Raw genomic sequence first — 18,255 nt, forward strand, 5'->3', positions numbered from 1 at the left:
GGAAGGGAGGTGGGGATAGAAATTAAACATAGAGATAAGTAATACAGCAGGTGTGGGGAGGCCTTGGCTCACCAGGTGTTGCTAAACTTACCATTTTGATCAGCCCCACACATTATGGACAATGGCCAGGAATGACGTGAGTTCCCTACCCCTGCAGACATGGAGTATCTACTGCAGACTGGCTAAGCCATTGCTTAAAACTGTTCCTTGTGACTCATTCTCATTTTGCCAAGGTAGCATATGAATGTTCCTCACAACAGAACCCTCATCACATAGATCCCTCTCTGGCCAACATCAGTGGCCTCTGCCAGGCAGAAGGTGGCACAGGCAGTTTTCCTACATTCCTTTGTGAGGTAAGAGCCAGCCATGATGAAGCAAATTTGCAGTGGCAACCATGTTGCTGAAATAACATGTATGAGCCAGGACTGGGACAGTCCCCAGATAGTTTACTCATGGGCCCTTTAAAATAAAAGTCACGTCCCTATCAGGAAGCTTTCAAGATGTCTAAAACGCACAATCTTAATTTAGCACTTAGTGAGAGGATATAGCTGACTATAGAAAATTTAACATCTGAAGGCTCTCAGGCGCATGATTTCCTAGAAACTGAAAAATGACACTAAACACAAATAAGTCTCTAGAATGCAAGTTGGTCTAAAATTAGTAGTTGTTGCTCTTGCAGGAAGGAAATAGTAAAGGAAAGCCACACACATAAGACGTATGATATAGAAAGTTCTTTGGTTGTTGTGTTCAGGACATTTTATGCACCTCAGATAGAAATCCACTCAGTTCTTGTTATATAATCGGGTAATATTTCTGTTTTGCCAAGAGCCATAACCTTATATTGCAAATAGCAATTAAATTTAAGGAACAGAAAAGAATCCTTTCATATCCACCTCTTCAACTATATGCTGTGTTCATTATCATCACTAAATGCAATGATACAAACACACACAAAATAGCTTTGAGTTACCCTAAAGACTAAACACAACGCAGGAATCTTTTTGCCCAACGTGGGGTTCAAACCCACAACCCTGAGATTAAACGTCTCATGCTCTGCAGACTGAGATATCTTGGGGCTAAATTATTGATCACAGAGCTGATAGTACTGCAGATGAAGGGATGTTTTCCTGAACAACCCATAGCTGAGCTCTTGTGCAGCTTCTAGGAATTTAAATGGAGCTTCTACTAGAAAACATCTTGATGGATTAATGTGAACATAGGAACACAGGATGCTACCTGACACTGTACACACTATTCCATTTGTATCACAAAAAATATAGTTTCTTTCTCAGTCCGGAATCATTTGTGCTAGTCCTCAACAAGCTACTTTTAATGTAGATTGATTCTAGATCCTGTCATCCACAAGGTTGGTTGTGGTTACTTGAGATCGTGTGCAAACCCTGCCCTTGATTAGATTATCCACCCTTTTCCTGTCTGCACATGCCCCAGGCGAATGAAGAAGGAAGTGGTGATTGCGCTCAAGGCATTCACCCACCCACAGCCTCACTGGGCAGCTGGGGATTCACCACCCATTGCTGAAACCACCTACCGTATTTTTTGCTCTATAAGACTCACTTTTTCCCTTCTAAAAAGTAAGGGGAAATGTGTGTGCGTCTTATGGAGCGAATGCAGGCTGCGCAGCTATCCCAGAAACCAGAACAGCAAGAGGGATTGCTGCTTTCACTGTGCATCGATCCCTCTTGCTGTTCTGGCTTCTGAGATTCAGAAATTTTTTTTTCTTGTTTTCCTCCTCCAAAAACTAGGTGCGTCTTGTGGTCTTGTGCGTCTTATAGAGCAAAAAATACGGTACATCTGTTTCCAAATGGACACACTTCAGGTTAATGCAGAATCAATCTGTAATGAACTTTAGTGAATGAAACCAGTTTCTCAAGAAGCACTTTTCAGGGGCAAATATATAAATATGCATGCAATAGATCTAGATTGTGTGTAGTCTGCGTACATAAAACATATAGTCTCCATAGATTCTAGAATATAATATGTGTACACAGCCTTCTACCAAGTCAGTCCGCTGGTCAGTCTAGTTCAGCATTGTCAACACGGACTAACAGCGGAGCACCAGGTCAGTGTTTCAGAATGTCAGGGATTGAACATGAGAACTTCTGCATTCTGTTGATGTCAGTTGGTTAGCTCTAAGCATCACTAAGTTAGCAACTAACCTAATGTTTCAAACAATTGCAATATATATGAATGGTTCACAGGATAGGTTCCATGTCTTCTGCTTCCTTTCTAAACATTTTGACATGGCACTTGCTGTTTCCAAACTAGACTAACCTTAGTTGGTCAATTGTTTAACTTCTCAGAAACTGATATCAATAAGACTAGTTCAGTGTACTGTAAGTGTGAATGAAATGTCCTCTAAAGAACACTTTGAAAGCACCAGGCATATATAATTCAAAGATGTAATAGTCCAATAATATTATGCTCAATTTTCCTATAGCAGGTAATGTTGACAGAATTTAAGACTCTCTATTTCATATTCACAGCTGCAGGGGGAGCAGAATGGGGCTGAGGGTGAGGTTTAAAGACTGTCTCAAGGCAAATCTAAAAAAATGTAGTATAAACACTGACAACTGGGAAACACTGGCCTGCGAGTGCTCTAGTTGGAGAACAGCCTTTACCAAAGGTGTCATGGGCTTTGAAGACACTCAAACTCAGGACGCAAGGGAGAAACGTGCTAAGAGGAAGCCACGTTTGGCAAATCCACACTGTGATCAACTCCCACCCGGAAACCAATGTCCCCACTGTGGAAGGACTTGTGGATCCAGAATTGGCCTCCACAGTCACTTACGGACTCATTGTTAAAACCGTGTTTATGGAAGACAATCTTTCTTGGCTACGAGTGATCACCAAAGAAGAAGAAGATCTGGGCAGTCATGTGAAAGCTAACTATCAATGGTTGCCAGATAGCTAGCTATCATGTGAAAGCTAACTATCCATGGTTGCCAGATTTACACAGTCACTGAGATTAGCTGGTTGGACATCCCAGGGTAATTGTAATAAATGGTCTAGGACCATTTGATGTTCTCCCATTGCTGAAGTTGAGCCAAACTAGTTATTATCCTCATGTCTGGTTTCTGCTAAAAACAGTGGATGTGTTGTTAACCATTTAATCCCTAACATTCAGTAGAATTTTATATTGTGTCATGTGGAGCTGAATCTACCCCACATAACTGGCTGCTAGCGGGGCTCAGGGAGACAAGGGATACACAAAACATAGGGATGTCTAGAGTTCTGCTAGATAGTAAGGGGACTGAAGATCTAGGTGAATATAGGGCAATATCTCGTTTGGGTGTGGACGTTATTCTAGAGACTGCCCTGTGTTAAAGCTATTTTGAACATTCTAAAGGAACAGTACAGTATTATAACAATAGGAAAGGAGTAACTGCGGAAAGCATATTTCATGTGAAAGTGACTAGTCTAGCTAAATGGTTACTAACAGATCTTTTCAAGTAAATGAAACTGCAAAGCAACACCAACTAGAAGACCCAAGTCTAACAACAGAAGAAGAGGAAAAGAAACTGGTGATCCCTGCAGTCTCAGATTCTCAGTCAGTTTTTGCTCATTTTGCTATCTTGAGGTTAATATCAGTGATGGTTTGGAAACTGACATTAAAACTGTATCCTTTGTAGATAGTAAGTTATACTTTGTACAGAGAAATAGATTGCTTGTTCTGCTGATTCCCCACCCCCCAAGGTTCACTATTTGTTTTAATATATTGAAAAGAGCAGGTTGGATACATCTTACAAACATCTGTTTCTTTATAAAGGTGAGTAGTAAATTGGACTTTGTTTTTTGTTCTCTCTCTTTCTCTTGCTTTTTCTTTCAACATGTATCTCCTCTTGAAGCTAAGTAGTAAATCAGAGTTTACTATTACTATTTATTAAATTTGTATACCACCCTTCATCCAAAGATCACAGGGAGGTTCACAACATAAAAATACAAAAGAAGAACACAAAATACACAATGAAAACAAGAACAAACCAAAACCCCAGCTCCCACAAACACAATCAAAAGGACATCAAATATTAATCAGCCCAACACCTGGTTTTTCTGGAAAATGCTTTCAAAGTATATGATGAAATTTTACAAAACTTTTGTAAAACACTTTTTCCTAAAACTACATACAAGAGGCCCTGCTACAGTATCCCTGAATCAGTTGGCCATCCTTAAACCTTGGTTTAAAATCCTGCAATGAAGGAAAACCTACCACCTTCTGCAACAGTCTTGCCCACTGTTGAGCAGCTCGTATCAACAAGGAGTTCTCCTTGTTGGCCAAAATCCTTTTTTGGCCAAAATCCCCTTTCTTGTCATTTGATCCTGTTGGTTCAGGTCCTACCCTCTGGAGCAGAAAAAAAAGCAAATCGGCTCCAATTTTTCTAGCCTTTGAAGACATCTGTCATTTCATATCTCACTCTTATCTCATGCTAAACATACCCAACTCCTTCAGTTTTTCCATGGTCCCTAACCATCTCTTCCACCCACTGTCTATTCTTCTTATTTTCTTTGTCACTATGTTGTACTCACATTCCAAAATCCCTTTGTTCAAACAACTACAGTAATTACAAATGGAATAAAAGTGGACTTTTCCCAATCCCACTTAGTAAAAGATGAGGGCTAATTCAGACTTGCATTTGACCTGTGCCTAGAAAGCACAAGACAAGTGGGAAACAATTCAGACAAGGGCTTTCTAAGCACACCTGGTTTTGCCCTTGCCCTGCTGCTTTCCCTAGGAAAACCAACTCTAGCGATAAATCAGAACAAATGTCAGTCCTAAGAAAATTCAATTGATGTTTGCTCCAATTCAGCAAGAAAGATCGGGTTTCCCCAGGGAAAAGTAGCGGGGCAAGGGCAAGTCTGGAAGAGCTCAGAGTTGTCTTTCTGAGCTTGATTAATCTACTATAAAAAAAAATCAATTGGAACAAGAGTTGAGAAAATACCCAGTGACATATGTTTTGAAAAGGATGGAGAGGGTAAATTGCCATTAGACACACAAACATACACAAAATGGGTCCATAGGTTCTGAAAGATTCACACGTTTGTTCAAACAATTACGAGAATGTGACCTGAAATGCAGAATATGGATTATGGGTTGTGTTAGTTCCCAAACAAAACTTGGGAACATGTATTGTTTTTGGTTGTTTTTAATCAATGAAACAGGAAAGAATCACGATCTTGCTAATGTAGGGTTCAAGCCCCCCATTAGGCAAAAGATTTCTGCATTGCACCTTTCCAACTCTGCAGTTCTATCATTCTTTGATCCCATCCCAAATGGAAGATAGAGGCACCATGAAGGAACTTCCTGAATAGCAGGAATTGTTATTCACATTACAGATATGCAGTGCCAATGAGAAGAAACTAGTGCAATGCTAAACTGCAGCACTGACCTGCTCCCCCCCCTTTTTAATGAATGATTTAAAACCTCACTATCAAGTTTATAACCTGCTGCTTTCCTTCCCTTTCCTAAAAAGGAATTACTCAACACTTCATGATTAAAGTTGGTTTACGAAATATACTAGAACAGCGACCGCTCAAGAGGTGGGAGGGGGAGGGAAAGTGCCATGACAGGGTAAAAGAAGCCACAGTTTTAATTTTTATCCCCATTCACCATTTTGTAGCCTGAAGCCAATCAAGTCTGACAGAGAAACCTTAATGGGGGGAAATAGCCACCTGGGGCTGAGTGAGACTCAAGGCACCTTTCGTGCAATCCTTGAAATGTGGCTGTACATGGCACCTTACTGACAAGAAACAGAATTGTCAGGTGGTGAGTGAGGAAGCTAGTATGGGCGGAGAGAGGGAGACTGATGTCTAAGCAGGCAGGAACTTTGACTGCTTCTTTCACACACACACACACAGCCAGGCTTGCTCTAAGCAGCTTCTGTGCGGCCAGCCCATGAGGTGCCGATGGGAAGAGGAACTTACATCTGCAGTGAACTGGGGTGAGTTGCTGCATAAATGCAGATAATAGATATATACAGTGCTTTTTTCTGGGGGGACAACGCAGGGGTACACATACTCCTAAACATTTTGTTATTTTTTGTACTTTTGTCCATCTACTGTATTTATTTTTCCTGATTTGAACTATAAAATGATGATTTTCTTGAGTCAAAATGAGAGTACCCCTAAACATTTTTTTAAAGAAAAAATAGCACTGGATATATAACTGAAAAGGAAGGGGAAGAAGGAGCTCGTATTTGCTTGGCACCTGAGGAGAAATCAGGGACATAAGCCTCCTTACTGGGCAAAAGTATAGTGGCTTGCTCCCCCTCATCTTTTTAAAGCAGAAAGAAGCCAAATTGTTTCTTCTGATTCCATAGTAAGATCTATGGTTTTAAAATAGAGAGTCCTATTTGGTTCACAGAGCTTACTCTTAGGTCACTGGGTATGGGTTTAGAGCCCTTCTTGAACATAGTGCAGGAAAGGTCCCAGCTGGGCATGGGGGGTGCTCACAGAAATGCCATAGCTCCTGGAGTATCAAACCTTCGCCAAAGAGAAAAGTGGAGGAGTGGAGGAGTCAGAGGCATGTACATGAGCGGTGAAGATGAGGTAAGCAGCCATATACCAGTGGAGGAAATGCCTTGCCAAAAAGTCAAACAGATGAACAAGGCATGGAAACGCTCCACTTCATGCCTTGTGTGGAAGCAGCTCTCTTAAAGGAGAACTTGTAGGAGGGAATAGAGACCCTTTCCAAAAGCTTTTTAATTTAATTTAATTTTTTAAGTAAGCTAGTCTTGAGCCAGTACAATAAACCAATTACACCAAATGGATAAGCCAAGTTAAATCTTGTTGCAGTGGATTCATGTTTTAAAAATCTCTAAATGGTGTGTGTGTGTGTGTGTGTGTGTGTGTGTGTGTGTGTGTATCCCCAAAAATAAAGAAATAGATGAAATGCAGAGCCTACAAATAATGCATTGTTTTTAACATAAAAAGTTTTGTAAACTATCAGGACATTGATGTGATAGATTTGCTGGTGTTTGCCACTTCACAAATGATTTTGGGGTGCTGAGCCCACTAATTTTGTCTTAAATAAATCTAAGTGGTGCAGGCATGGGGCAGAGAGGAGCTCATTATTATAGCATGATCTCTATCCAAAAAGCGTCCACCTAGTCTTCATACAGCTGGGTAACAACTGCAAAATTAATAATAAATCAGTGGAAAAGTCCCTGACAATGATGGGGAAGCTGTTCTAGGCAGGTGCTTCATGGCAAAGGACACATTTGAAAGAGAAAGGGGCCAAGAAGAGATGAGTTTGCTGCGCAAAGCGTGGCTGCAGCAAGAAGCAGGGGGTGAGAGATGATCAGCAAGACAAAGTGATTTCAAAGTGAAGACTAGAACATTAAAGCTGCTATACAAATCAGGGTATCACTTGCGTGTGTTTATGTGTAAGACGTAGTCGACGACTGGGGAATGTGGAAAATTACCAAGCAGATTCCATTTTAAGAAATGTGTAGTACTGAAAAGGAATGCCTCAAATTCACTGATTCCTTTACGAAGGATTTAAGCATTTGAAAACCTCACAGCTGAATGCACATCTTCTTTGTTCTCAACTCTTCCCCTCTTTATCACAATTTAAAAAATCATTTGTATGCCCACTTTCTTGTTTAATTCTCCTCTTGATGAAATTAGTATAACTGGCACTTGCAAACAATTGTTGTTGCTCCCACAGTTTTTCTTTCCGTAACAATCCCAATTGTGAAAAGTACTTTTTCTTTATTTTTAGGTTTCTATATTGTTTAGTGGGTGTGAAGAGAGAGGGAAAGAGGTTACAGTCTGTGCGTAGATATAGCTGAAGATCAGAGGAGCTTTATAAAGCTGCTGCTTTATATTACCCCACAACTGGTTTCTCACTTTCCCATCCTCACTCCCCTCTAATTTTTACATTAGGAAAGGACCATGGCCCAGTAGGACAACATCTGCCTTGCATGCAGAAAGTCCAAGGTTCAAGGTTCTGGGGTCTCCAAGTAGGGCTTGGAAAAACGCTTTCCTGAAACCCTGGACAGCAGCTTCCAGTTGATGTAGGCCAGGCATAGGCAAACTCAGCCCTCTAGATGTTCTGGGACTACAACTCCCATCATCCCTAGCTAACAGGATCAGTGGTCAGGGATGATGGGAACTGCAGTCTCAAAACACCTGGAGGGCCGAGTTTGCCTATGACTGATGTAAGCAGTACTGAACTAAATGGAGCCATAGTCTGACACGCTATAAGGCAGCTTCCTATGTTCTCATGGCATTGGTAGACTTGGAGACAGTATGGTACTCAGTAGGCTTCTGGGTATATGGTTTCAGGCAAAGGGGCATATGATTCTAAAGACAGAATTCCATGAATTGGTCCCCACTGGAAGAATTCCAAAGAGGATCATTTGATATTTTCCGACTTAAACCTGTGAGGTATTTTCCCCGGCTTCCCTCAACAAACTGCCTACATTAAAAACAATTCTTGTAAAAAGGAATCACACTTCTTTCTTGTAAATGGCCTGGACTGCTCACTCATCCATTTCTGAGTGCTTGACAGAAAAAGAAACCAAAAAGAAAAGCAATTCATCTGGTTTGCTCTGTTACCTGACGTATAAACCTGAACAAGCCAGAGAGCCATACACCATCTCCCAAAGAGACTGTGGGAACAAGATTTAATGAAGAAATTTATATTCCTTCCTGATGGTGAAAGAAAAGGCTCAAAAAGAAGTTCCAAATTTCCTACAAACAACCATTTTCTACAGTGACTGTGGAGCTGGAAGCAGTCTGTAGTAATCCCACTAAGGCGATCATTTTATGCTGTTGTAGACAGCAATGTGTAATAGTGGCAGGACCAGTGATATTTGGTGTGGAAAACAAAGGAAAATGCTGGAGGATGTGGAAATATAAAATATAGTACATTATTGAAGTACTGCTATTACAGAATACTTTTGTTGGCAAAATATCCTCCATTTCAGTGCTATTTTTCTCGAAAAACAGTTGCCGGAACTCACCACAAACGCCTCCCCTGTTCTCTTAGAATGACAATGGCACCCACTTGAGAGATGCCGGAACTGAGTTCTGGTGAGTTCCTGCTGGGAAAAAACAAAGCCCTGCCCTAGTTGGTTGCTCCTGCCTCCCTTCCCCCCAAAACAGCTGCACTCAGTGATGGTATTGTCACCCATATGAGATGGCTTAGAAATTCAAAGGTGACATAATTAAACCATTTTTGTTCTTGGCACACAAGCTATTTTCCTTTCTCTCTAGCTGGGTCTTGTAATTCTGAAACGTTAACAGAAATCTGTTAAAGCTGTTTGAGCAGATGTGGGGAGGGAGGGACTGATATTGTACACACAGACACACAAAGTGAGTGGTGTTGACTCTCTTGTCATACCAATTCAAAATCTCTGGGGAAACTATCATGTGCTCAGAATGCCAGCATAATGGAACACAGCCGGTGGTGTATGGTTACATAAAAAAGAACACACTGCAGTGTAGCCAGAAGTGCTGTTTAAAGCTTTTTCCAGTCACAGAAGGGATGTTTCTGACTTAAAGATTAGCACGGTGTGAGAAAAGGGGAGAATCCAGAAAAGTAGGTTCTTGTTTCCCCCCTCACATTTGCACAAGTTCCAGAGTAAGGCTTCTGATAAGCCAATTCTTAATATATTCTTGTCTAAATGGTCACTTTATACTTACCGTATTTTTCGCCCTATAGGACGCACTTTTTCCCCTCCAAAAATGAAGGGGAAATGTGTGTGCGTCCTATGGGGCGAATGCAGGCTTTCGCTGAAGCCTGGAGAGCGAGAGGGCTCGGTGCGCACCGACCCCTCTCGCTCTCCAGGCTTCAGGAGAGCCGCAGCGCCAGCCCCACAAGGTTGGGGGACAGCGGGGAGGCGGAACGCCGCCATCCTGCTGTCTCCCAATGTGGTTTGGAGGCTGACGGCGGGGAGACGCGTGCTTCTCCCCGCCGCCAGCCCCGCAAGCTCCAGGGACAGCTGGGAGGCGCAGTGCGTCTTCCTGCTGTCCCCGGACCTGGTCTGCAGGCGGGCGGCGGGGAGAAGAGCACTTCTCCCCGCTATCGGCCCCACAAGCGCCTGGGGGGGAAAATAAATTTTTTTTTCTTTATTTCCCCCCCCAAAAAACTTGGTGCCTCCTATGGGCCAGTGCATCCTATGGGGCAAAAAATACGGTATATTTTTCTTTTTCACAATTTTTATATTGTAACGCAAAATAGTATGGGGAACCATTGGTTCTCCAGATGTTGCCAAACTACCACTATCATCCCTGGTCATTGGCCATACTGGCTGGGGCTGATGCGAACTGTAGCCCAACAACTTCTGGAGGGCCAAATGTTCCCACCCCTATGTTAAATAGCTCATTGTCTGAAAACATTAATGGTACACATTTAAGCTTTAGATCAGTGTTTCCCAACCAGTGTTCCGCGGCACACTAGTGTGCCGCGAGACGTTGCCTGGTGTGCCGTGGGAGGGAGGTGGGCGAGTCCGGCGGCGAGAGGCGGGGCGGCGGCGAGCACACGCGGGGCGGCGAGCGAGCTCCCTCCCAAATCCCATCGCCGCTCGCTTCAGCCGGCCGCCCCGTGCTCCGCGCTGGTGTCGGCAAGCCTTGCGCACCCGGGGGATCTCCCCCCGAGAGCGCAAGGCTTGCGAGCGGCAGCTGGCAGCGCGGAGCACGGGGCGCCCTTCGGAGGGCTCCGCGTGCTTCGGGCAACAGGCTGCCACCCCAAGCCTCGCGCGCCCAGCGGGAGCTCCTGCCAGGCGCGCAAGGCTTGCAGACACTCGCCCGAAGCACGGGGAGCCCTCCTGCCGGGTGCGCAAGGCTTGCAGACACTCGCCCGAAGCACGGGGAGCCCTCCGGAGGGCTCCGCGTGCTTCGGGCAACAGATGCCACCCCAAGCCTCGCGGGCCTGGCGGGAGCTCCTGCCGGGCGCGCAAGGCTTGCAGACACTTGCCGAAGCACGGGGCACCCTCCGGAGGGCTCCACGTGCTTCGAGCAACAGGCTGCCGCCCCAAGCCTTGCGCGCCTGGCGGGAGCTCCTGCCGGGCGCGCAAGGCTTGCAGACACTCGCCCGAAGCACGGGGAGCCCTCTGGAGGGCTCCCTGTGCTTCGGGCAACAGGCTGCCGCCCCAAGCCTCGCGGGCCTGGCGGGAGCTCCTGCCGGGCGCGCAGGGTTGCAGACACTCGCCCGAAGCACGGGGAGCCCTCCGGAGGGCTCCCTGTGCTTCGGGCAACAGGCTGCCGCCCCAAGCCTTGCGCGCCTGGCGGGAGCTCCTGCCGGGCGCGCAAGGCTTGCAGACACTCGCCCGAAGCACGGGGAGCCCTCCGGAGGGCTCCCTGTGCTTCGGGCAACAGGCTGCCGCCCCAAGTCTTGCGCGCTGGGCGGGAGCTCCTACCGGGCGCGCAAGGCTTGCGGACAGCTTCCTGAAGCCTGGAGAGCAAGAGGGGTCGGTGCGCACCGATGCCTCTTGCTCTCCAGGCTTCAGCGAAAGCCTGTATTCGCCCCATAGGATGCACACACATTTCCCCTTTATTTTTGGAGGGGAAAAAGTGCGTCCTATGGGGCGAAAAATACGGTACTTTCTTTGTGTTTATTTGATGCCTATTAAAGAGAGTTACTTTATATATAGTCAATATAGGCACAGAGTTAATTTTTTAAACATTTTCTAATGGTGGTGTGCCTCGAGATTTTTTTCATGAAACAAGTGTGCCTTTGCCCAAAAAAGGTTGGGAAACACTGCTTTAGATCCATGTGGGTTGACTGAATTTTCCTTCTTGTTGATTCAGGTCAATTATACATTCACACTTTCACTGACAAAAAGAGATCTGTGCAAATGATGATTATAATAAATAAGAAAATCCAGTTTGTTACCGTTATTATCATTATTATTTATTAATTTTTTGAACTGACTTTTAAATGCGACTCTTTTACAAACATACCATAAAAACAGCTTTGGATCATTAAAAAAAGTACCAGAAATAATAACTAAAGATAGATTTAGAAATATGAACACCTAAAGGCAGAGATATTTTCATCCAGCTAAAAAGGCTTTTCGAAACAAAAATGTATTCATTTTTTCCAGAAGGTATGGATAATGAACACCTGTTCTAGTTCAACATTACTAGTTAAGTTGTTACATTCTTATTGCCAATTATATTACCTATGGCACAAAGCATATGAAAGCAGAAGTAATTTTTGCAAACAAAAACAACTTTTGAGGAGCTTTTCCATTTGTGCAGATTTCTGCTGACGATACTCCCCAATTAAGTATGCATATGATTCCAATTGGATTCATTTGCACTTGCAATTCCTCTGAAAGATTCAAAGATCAATTCATGTATATTGTACCTTTTCTCGTAATGTGCAATCTAAGTTATTTCAGCACAGCAAACAAAATAGAATGGGATTGCTTCTCTTTAACAACCCTTCACAGTCCTAACCTGTCTCCACTATTCTTGCTCTTCCACCTCATAAGCCTGCAGAGGCCAACAAAACCCTAATTTTGCCCCTTGGCAGGTAAGGGATGGCAACCATTTCAATGCTTCTAACATACTTGAATATAGACCACAAGTGAGCAAACTACAGCAACTGGATCCAATGCAGCAGTGATACTTTCTTGGTTGTATGGCTTAGGGGAAAGGTTTCCCACCCAACTAACTGACAGCAAATTAGGAGGATCCAGTTGTGTGTGTAGTACACTAAAGTAAGAAAGTAATTACTTTTATTTGCTTTTCAGAACAGTGGCTGTAGCTGGTCTGCTGTACAAAATGAATCAGTAAATATCATTAGACAGTAACCCCATTAAACCCAGTGGGGTATATCACATAGGATCTGTGGTACCCATGGTGAAAATGAAAGCAAGACAGTCTATATCTGAAATATACTCGGAGTCCTGTAGTGATTTCATGCTCTTTATTGCAGCTTGTAAAACAGTGATTGAATTGCCCCCCAAACCTCTGGCTTTTATATACATTATTTACACAATGAGTCCCGTCTGATTGGCTGATTCTGCTTCCCCCTCCTGGAGCCTGATTGGTCTTTTCCTGCAGGCCAATCAGTTGTTGCATTCTAGGATCCTACTTGCCTATTGTTCTAGGATCCAAGGTTAGTACATAACAATATCCTGGATTAGTTAATCCAAAACATCTTCATCTCTGGGTCTGCCTGCCACCAGCAATGTGATTCTTGAAAGAATCATAGAATCATAGAGTTGGAAGAGACCACAAGGGCGATCAAGTCCAACCCCCTGCCAAGCAAGAAACACCATCAGAGCACTCCTGACATATGGTTGTCAAGCCTCTGCTTAAAGGCCTCCAAAGAAGGAGACTCCACCACACTCCTTGGCAGCAAATTCCACTGTCGAACAGCTCTTACTGTCAGGAAGTTCTTCCTAATGTTTAGGTGGAATCTTCTTTCTTGTAGTTTGGATCCATTGCTCCGTGTCCGCTTCTCTGGAGCAGCAGAAAACAACCTTTCTCCCTCCTCTATGTGACATCCTTTTATATATTAGAACATGGCTATCATATCACCCCTTAACCTCCTCTTCTCCAGGCTAAACATGCCCAGCTCCCTTAGCCGTTCCTCATAAGGCATCGTTTCCAGGCCTTTGACCATTTTGGTTGCCCTCCTCTGGACACATTCCAGTTTGTCAGTGTCCTTCTTGAACTGTGGTGCCCAGAACTGGACACAGTACTCCAGGTGAGGTCTGACCAGAGCAGAATACAGTGGCACTATTACTTCCCTTGATCTAGATGCTATACTCCTATTGATGCAGCCCAGAATTGCATTGGCTTTTTTAGCTGCCGCGTCACACTGTTGGCTCATGTCAAGTTTGTGGTCAACCAAGACTCCTAGATCCTTTTCACATGTACTGCTCTCAAGCCAGGTGTCACCCATCTTGTATTTGTGCCTCTCATTTTTTTTGCCCAAGTGCAATACTTTACATTTCTCTCTGTTAAAATTCATCCTGAATTCATAAAATTCAGGTTGCCCACCGCCCTGGCGCAGGCACCCTCTTTTCAGAGAGGACCTGGCAACTCTAACGCTATGAGCAGCACATTTTGAAAAAAATCAGCACTAGGATGTTTATCTGAGTTGATGCAACCCAAAGGCTTCTATGACCTTTGGGATGATTCTGTTTCTCTGTTTTTGTTTAAGCACTTGTGCTTCCAGAAAAGACAGAGAAGCAGCAGCATTTGGTCATGAACCAGAAAAGAAACCCAAGAAATATTGCTCATGAAAGGCAAAATTAAAAAAATTACAAAGAGCTGGGAAATTCCTCAAATTAGGTCCTGCTCCTAGAATGAGCTTCATGTTTTATTGTAACGGTCTGTTATTTCTTGTAAAATCCAGGTGCTCAACGTTGCACTGAAAATTCCCAGGAGCTTGGGATGTGGTGGTGGAGAAGCTCTGCCTTCCTGTTCTGAGAAGTAGAAAAGATCCCTCAACCCCATTACCTTTGATGAGTAGCTAAAGGGTTATCCCCCCCCCCCAACCACAGAGATTTATTTGTTTGTTTGTATTTAAAACAGGGCAAGCAAACCCCAGCAAAAACCCATGCATCAAGATGTTCTTCACAGCACACGTTCCCTTAAAAGTTTGGCTTTTAGTACACATGGGAATAGGTAAGTATTTATAATCCCAAACAAATGCAGTGGCTTCACTGTTTGGGGTTGGGGGGGGGGGATCCTTGGCCCAAACACCCTCTGTAGGATTCCTAAACCTGGAAGTGTTCTGTGCATGGCAGGCGCAAACCTGAGAATCTTCTCATGAAGATGCTCCTACCAAGTAAGACGATTGGCTCCCTTTGGCCCAGTACAGTCTACTCTGACCTACTGCAAGTCCCAAAGGCTTTAGGCAGAGGTCTCTCTCATCACCTGCTATCTAACGTGCTTTTAACTTGGAGGTTTCAGAGGTTAAGCCTAGATCCTCCTGTATGCAAACAACATGGCCTGCTATCGCAGTGATGCATAGTACCATCCCCAGCTGGGAGTGATGAGCATAACAACACAAGGCGTGCCTGCTGGATCAGGCCAGTGGCCCAGTTATTCCACCCTCTTGTTTTCCCAGTGGTCAACTAGACACCTATGGAAAGCCTGCAAGCCTGAGCCTTCTCGCCTCCTGCAGTTTCCAGGCACTGGTATTCAAATGCATACTGTCCCCAACTAACCTTTTATCAGGCTGCCACTAAATCCCAATTACAGCACCCTTTGGGGACTACTGTCTTTGCCACAGTAAGTTTCCATCTGTTAAGAAACCTTGCTCATTTGGGGGGACTGCATGTTCTGGGGAAAACTCTTCCTTTTATTTGAACTGTTCTATCAGAAAGCATCACATTTTCCTTTCCTTTTCTCAATCTAGGAGTACATTTTGGGAGCTCAGTTGCTTGCATCAGTAAACAGTTGAGTAGCATTGCTCTCTCTCTCTCTTTCTCTCTAAAACAAATATTCTGTTTATGTATTAGGCTAAAAACATTGTTAAGAACCACCCATCAGAGTTCCTAATTGTATATCACTCTGCAGATACATAGATTTACCTACTAGGAACTGCATATTGACTGTGGGGCCTATTGCTGCAGCAATTGTAATTGCAAATAAAAGGACAGGCTGAATTATCTCTAAAGAACCTGCATTGATATTGACACAGGAACTACTTAAGCCTTAAGGGATATGATTATTTCATTTTCCATAATTGTTTCCAGCCATTTTCAGTTGTGTGCGAGAGTGCAGGAATCTGCCCTATGGCCATATATACTTTACAGTTTATTGAGAAGTCCTGCTACAATAAGATGGCTCATTTGTTGCTTTTGCTTGCAAGTAGGGGCTCATCCAAACTTCCGTATGTCCCACAGCTAGGTTGCCATATTTTGAAGAAGAAGAAAAAAAGAGGACACATTTGCCAGAAACTGGGGCAGGGGGGAGGGGATGCGGGAACAGGGCCATGCCATGGTGGGGTGCGCATGGGAATGACATTGGTGGGCACCAGAGAGTGACACAGGAAAATTTGGTGCAAAAGGAAATTCCCCAGACATTTTGGCAAATTCAAAAATCTACCCAAACAGAAATTTAACTCTGAAAAAGAGGACTTGTCCTGGAAAAGGAGGATGTATGGCAACTCTACACAACTTTCCCACAGGAAAACCCACTCTTTACCGCTGAATTGAAGCAAATGTCAATTAGGATTTCCATGCATTGACATTTGCTCCAATTCAGTGCTAAAGAACAAGTTTTCCTGGGTGAAGGGGCAATGCAAACAGAAAACTGCTCAGACACCCTACTTAGAAAGCACAGGACAAGCCAAAAAATTAATGGACAAGCCCTAAATTAATTAATTAGGATCAAATCACTTGGGGGGGAAAAACTGTTCAAGCTAAAACGAGCCCCAACTGTATTATTTCTGTATATACACTGAAAGAATTCACTTGCTCCCTGCGTTATAATCATATAATGTCAGGCCTGCCAGGCACATACCGCATTTTCCCGCCTATAAGACGCCCCCATGTATAAGACACCCCCCTATTTTGGGGGACTCTATTTTAAGAAAGGGAGGGCAGATGGCCCAAAGTTGGACATGGTTTTTGAGTCAAAAAACCTTGTCTAATACACAGAAAAATACAGTAGTTGTAGAAAGGATCATTCTTCCTTAATCTCCTTTCTTTGCAAGAAGCAAGTCTTAGTCCCCTTCTGGCTGCCCTGAGTGACACAGGAATTCATTGCAAGGGAAACAGACACCTGTAGGTGGGGGTTTTCTGATCGTCTGCCTGAATCTAAACAATGATGGAAGCAAAAGCAGCAGGCATGCTGGTAGCACAGGGTTGGGGGTGTGCAATTAGTTATGTAAAAAGCTAGGACAAGAGGATCTGGAAAGCCCAGACCTGTGTCTAGAAAGCACGCAACAAAGTTAAGTGTGGGCGATGGGGATCCCTTGTGACGGGGATGAAATCGATCCCACTATTCTGTAGCTGATCACTCATCTGAGAGAGGGAGTTTTCTTCCCAATCGCAGCATGCTGGACTGGCAGGTTTAAACCATAATTCTAAAGTTTAGCAGTATAAGGTGACAAAAATATCCTTTCATGGGGGGGGGGGGGTAACAGCCGTCAGCATCAGGATGGTTGCTCCAGACACCCTGATTTAGAACACATCTCTCTTACCATATAAAGGCAATATGTGAAGCAATTTTCCATTGCGGTATTCAAAGTTGATTAAGTTTCCAATAAATTATTGCAGCACATGTCATGTTTGTTTCCTGCATTATAGGGGAGGCATGAATGCTAGTAGCACAGTCGTGTCAAATGGATCAACTGTGATTCTGTCCTGCTGGCTAAACAACAGTGGATCATCTAGCAATTTGCAGAACAAACATACAATAACTATTTTGCACAACCACTCAGCAGTAAGCAGCAGCTCTGGCTTTTTGGTCAGTGCTCACGTTTCACAGCACACATTTGGGAGGCAGACGTTCAAATGCCAACGGAGTTCTCGGCAGGAAAGGAAAGAAGTGATCGTATGTGGAGTTTACGTCGATGTTGGAAGTAAGGAGGTGCTTTTGTCTGTAAGTGTTTTGCCAGTGTTCACAGACAATGTGTGTGTGTGCAAACAAAAAATATATAATATAACACGGCAGCAGGGATGGCAAAATCAAGAGACTCTGGTGCCTTTCACTCAATAACTTTCATTTATTGAGGAATGGAATGTTGTGTCATAGAAACATGAGGTATTATTCTTTCCATATACTTTTTTTTAACCCAGTGGGGCTTTTCACAGAGACATCCCTGGACTGCGCCCAGCAGCACAATCCAGCTAGAAGTCAAGCATTTATAAATCCCATTCTCAATTAAAGAGGTTTAAGCCAGTGATTTACTTTCCCATTGAAATCAATGGGACATAGTTTGGGGTGGTCATTCCATATTTTCAGACCTGTGTAAAGGGGGAGGGATCTTATTTTTTGAGCTATTTTATTCTTTAGTGATATTATATTGTGCACCAAACTCTTAGCATAAAAAGGGCATCACACTCAGGGCATTCCTTGCCCCCCACTGTCTTTTTCTTTTTGCAGTAGATTTACTGTTGTGCAGCATGACTTTCCTCAAGGCATTTTTTGTTGTTGCAGGGAGAGTGTGTTTTACAAGCACTTTTGCACCAGGCAAAATCTGATCATCGCTAGATATCCATCCCATACACACCCCTCTATGCCTCTATACCATTCATTCATTGATGGACTCTGAAGTATGCTTTAGAACTTTGGGTCAGCAGCACAATCCTATTTTGC

At 43.7% G+C, this 18,255-nt stretch overlaps 1 protein-coding gene and 1 long non-coding RNA gene across 5 annotated transcripts in view; one reads left to right on the plus strand and one right to left on the minus strand.

Annotated features, from left to right (window-relative positions):
- The window catches only part of LOC310846495, a 33,440-nt gene extending 33,133 nt beyond the window's left edge, over positions 1-307 (minus strand). For both annotated transcript variants that reach the window (XR_014565341.1, XR_014565342.1), the window contains exon 1: positions 92-307. This is a non-coding gene — a long non-coding RNA (uncharacterized lncRNA). The remainder of the gene's footprint in view (positions 1-91) is intronic.
- Positions 308-5,867: 5,560 nt separating this feature from the next.
- The window catches only part of IL12RB2 (interleukin 12 receptor subunit beta 2), a 31,067-nt gene continuing 18,679 nt past the window's right edge, over positions 5,868-18,255 (plus strand). Inside the window, exons 1-3 of one of the 3 annotated variants that reach the window (XM_083742988.1) lie at positions 5,868-5,957; positions 14,518-15,386; positions 17,244-17,518. In XM_083742988.1, coding sequence (XP_083599114.1) covers positions 17,251-17,518 — 268 coding nt within the window. In that variant the 5' untranslated portion in view covers positions 5,868-5,957; positions 14,518-15,386; positions 17,244-17,250. Of the gene's footprint in view, positions 5,958-13,963; positions 15,387-16,673; positions 17,519-18,255 lie in introns of those variants that run through there. The other 2 variants (XM_083742987.1, XM_083742989.1) reach the window with 2 other exon arrangements.

This window comes from Podarcis gaigeae, assembly GCF_964106915.1.
Source record: "Podarcis gaigeae genome assembly, chromosome: 6".
Taxonomy (NCBI): Eukaryota; Metazoa; Chordata; class Lepidosauria; order Squamata; family Lacertidae; genus Podarcis; species Podarcis gaigeae.